The 2533-nt window shown below is 37.3% G+C and overlaps 1 protein-coding gene across 1 annotated transcript in view; it reads left to right on the forward strand.

The window, feature by feature from the left end:
* The window catches only part of ABCA12 (ATP-binding cassette, sub-family A (ABC1), member 12), a 162348-nt gene that overhangs the window by 159023 nt on the left and 792 nt on the right, over positions 1-2533 (forward strand). The window contains exon 52 of the mRNA XM_004674322.1: positions 1316-1453. Coding sequence (XP_004674379.1) covers positions 1316-1453 — 138 coding nt within the window. The remainder of the gene's footprint in view (positions 1-1315; positions 1454-2533) is intronic.

Genomic DNA, 2533 nt, shown 5'->3' on the forward strand with positions numbered 1-2533 from the left:
TTTTTTTTTAAATAAAAAAAAAGCAATTGTAATAAAGTAAAAACAAAAATCAACAAACAACTATAAACCAGAGACATTCTACAGAGGTGGAGAGGGGAACAGGATCAAAACTGGAGTGGAAAGGGCGCATGGGACCTTGGTGATGGCACATGTGTGAATTGGTCATGAGAAGTCCACAGGGATTATAACCAAGATGAAAAATGTACAAATCTACAAAATGATTTTAAAAAGAGAGAGAGATAGAATAAAAATAAATAAATAAATAACTGACTATCCTAATACCTCATGCTAGAATATGTGAGTATAGATGGTTTCTAGGCTTCTGGAAAGACTGTGGCAGTAAATCAGATATGGAATAAGGAGCATCAGGTTAATAATACCCATGGTACAAATAGAGATGAAGTTACACTTGAGAGTTATTTTAGAATAAATATAAATTGGATGTAGTAATGATTAACAGTCAGTAAAACATGGTGTTAAAGAAGCTCCAAAGAACTAGCAATAGATTGCTAAGTAGAGGGTGATCCTTATGAACTAAAGTTAAGAAATGAGACTGGAGGGTGAGTTCAGAAAGAACATGACATTATTTGAATGAAATTTCTCTTAGACTTTGAAATCTAACATCTTCTTAAAAAAAAGATTTATTTATTTATGCATACAGAACTGGGGTACAGGCCAGAGGTGCAGGGGCAGTAAGAGGATGCACCATAGTCAGAGTGGGGATCAGAACAGGCGATGGACGAGGTACACTGCTGAGGGAGCAGCGGGCAAGACAGGCAAGGTCTGCTGCTCCATGTGGGTCACAGCCGGGCAGGGATCAAACTCGCACCAAAGTGGTCATGGCCAAGCTTGCAGTGCTGCGCTTTAACCCACAGCACCACCAGGGAGGGCCTGAAATCTAACATCTTTAGCCAATATAAATTAGTTTTTTAAAATAAGCCTCCCATAAAAATGATCTAGAAATGAGATAAGATTTGAGAAAGCTTATGTGAGCTAAGCATAATTCTGATGTCAGAATGCCATTCCCCAATACCTTTTTTCTAGGCAAAACTGTAATAAATTTTTAAGAATACATGAATATAGAATGCTCTGGAATTTCCACTATCTTTTTAATTAGTTTTCTTTTTGACATTCATAAAACTTTTCATCTCATCTTTGCAAGCTCTTAGATTCAGAATGTACGCATTATTTACACTCCCACATAGTTTTCAGTGGAATAAATTTCTGTATTTTCCTCGGCTCTCGGGCACATTATCTCTAGTCAAGTGAATATTACCTGATATTGCAAAATGTTTGTTTGCCTTGGTTCCCACAGGATCAGCACCTCAGCATGCTGGAGTATCATGTCCCCGTCACTGCAGGGGGAGTAGCAAACATATTTGACCTGCTGGAAACTAACAAGACAGCTTTAAATATCACAAATTTCTTAGTAAGTCAGACTACTCTGGAAGAGGTAAGCTGGCTGCCATTATCTTTATGTACAATTCGCAGATTAACTTTTACATGCTCTGATTATTTCTTTTTAATGATATTCAATTTGTTTCTAACTGAAGTAATAATATCTCTTGCACCTGAAAAACTTAGTTGAATTTCTTTCTAACTGCATTTGGGGATGTTAGGGAGAAATGTGAAAACCATTAGATAGTTTGTAATGGAAAAAAGATTTTTGTTCCTTATATGAAACATCTATATTAAGTGACAAAACATTATATTCTCCTGTACAACAAATCACTGTTAACACTTCTATTGATTGGCTTTCTGAATTAGGTAGGGTGAGGGCATCTAGGAGAGTTTGATGCTAGCTGTTTACATCTCCTAGATTTAAGCTACCAAAGTAATAATGCAGAATTATTTCACTTATCTCATTTGTCTTAATTATATTTATTTTTTTAATTTGTTTTTTTTTAAGATTTATTTTATTTATATTAAAAACTGGGGTGCAGCCAGAGGTGCTGGTAGAGGAGGGGTGAGAAGATTCATCAGAGACAGTAGGAAGCAGAACAGGCAGAACGACAAGTACACTGCTGAGGGGAGCAGCAGGCGAGACAGGAGAGGTCTGTATGCCATGTGGGTCAGCTCCTCATTGAAGTGGCTACAGCTAGTTTTGCAGTGCTGCACTTTAACTCATTGTGCCACCACGGAGGGCCCTTAATTATATTTATATTCAATAACTTGAGGTGTCATCAGTCATTCTCTATCAAATTTGCACTGATGTATATACATATTTGATTATATGTCATTACAGTGCATCTAAAAGTAAGGCCTAAAGGGCTGTGAGTCAACATGTGGTTCTGCATTTTGTGGACAAATTGTGGAGGGCACAGGCAATTATGGCTTTGCCAACACAGAAGATTTAGCTTTTAACTTATAACCCACACCATGTCTGGCACAAAATGGCCTCTATAGTTTTGGGAAGAATATGCCATTAGACTTTATGATTTTTTTTAAAGATTGATTTATTTATGCATACAGAACTGGGGTACAGGCCAGAGGTGCAGGGGTGGTGAGAGGATTCACCAGAAACAGAGTGGGG

Source organism: Condylura cristata, unplaced genomic scaffold (assembly GCF_000260355.1).
Source record: "Condylura cristata isolate star-nosed mole 26May11 unplaced genomic scaffold, ConCri1.0 scaffold00002, whole genome shotgun sequence".
Lineage (NCBI taxonomy): Eukaryota > Metazoa > Chordata > Mammalia > Eulipotyphla > Talpidae > Condylura > Condylura cristata.